Source organism: Lottia gigantea (assembly GCF_000327385.1).
Source record: "Lottia gigantea unplaced genomic scaffold LOTGIsca_38, whole genome shotgun sequence".
Lineage (NCBI taxonomy): Eukaryota > Metazoa > Mollusca > Gastropoda > Lottiidae > Lottia > Lottia gigantea.
In genome coordinates, this window is record NW_008709295.1 from 783,203 (window position 1) to 784,149 (window position 947).

Here is a 947-nt window from a genome sequence, read left to right on the forward strand (position 1 = left end):
TACAATAAAATAATCATTGTAGATCAGAGGAGAATCAGAAACAGTGGTAGATATCACTTCTATTTCATCATCATTCTTGACTTTAATATCTACAATATAATAATCATTGTACATTAGAAGAGAATCAGAAACAGTGGTAGATATCACTTCTATTTCATCATCATTTTTCACTTTGCTATCTACAATAAAATAAATATTGTAGATCAGAAAAATCAGAAACAGTGGTAGATATCACTTCTATTTCATCATCATTTTTCACTTTGCTATCTACAATAAAATAAATATTGTAGATCAGAAAAATCAGAAACAGTGGTAGATATCACTTCTATTTCATTATCATTCTTCATTTTAATATCTACAATATAATAATCATTGTACATCAGAAGAGAATCAGAAACAGTGGTAGAAGATATCACTTCTATTTCATCTCCATTCTTCACTTTAGTATCTACAATAAAATAATCATTGTAGAACAGAGAAGAATTAGAAACAGTGGTAGATATCACTTCTATTTCATTATCATTCTTGACTTTAATATCTACAATATAATAATCATTGTAGATAAGAGAAGAATCAGAAACAGTGGTAGAAGATATCACTTCTATTTCATCTCCATTCTTCACTTTAATATCTACAATATAATAATCATTGTAGATCAGAGAAGAATCAGAAACAGTGGTAGAAGATATCACTTCTATTTCATCATCATTCTTCATTTTAATATCTAAAATATAATAATCATTGTAGATCAGAGAAGAATCAGAAACAGTGGTAGATATCACTTCTATTTCATCATCATGCTTCACTTTACTATCTACAATATAATAATCATTGTACATCAGAGAAGAATCAGAAACAGTGGTAGAAGATATCACTTCTATTTCATCATCATTCTTCATTTTAATATCTAAAATATAATAATCATGTAGATCAGAGAAGAATCAGAA

The 947-nt window shown here is 27.0% G+C and overlaps 1 protein-coding gene across 1 annotated transcript in view; it reads right to left on the reverse strand.

Moving 5' to 3' along the window:
- Positions 1–263: 263 nt before the first annotated feature.
- LOTGIDRAFT_163133 (hypothetical protein) overlaps positions 264–947 on the reverse strand; it is a gene marked incomplete at both ends in the record, with an annotated part of 7,176 nt that continues 6,492 nt past the window's right edge. Inside the window, one exon of the mRNA XM_009059198.1 lies at positions 264–907. Coding sequence (XP_009057446.1) covers positions 264–907 — 644 coding nt within the window. The remainder of the gene's footprint in view (positions 908–947) is intronic.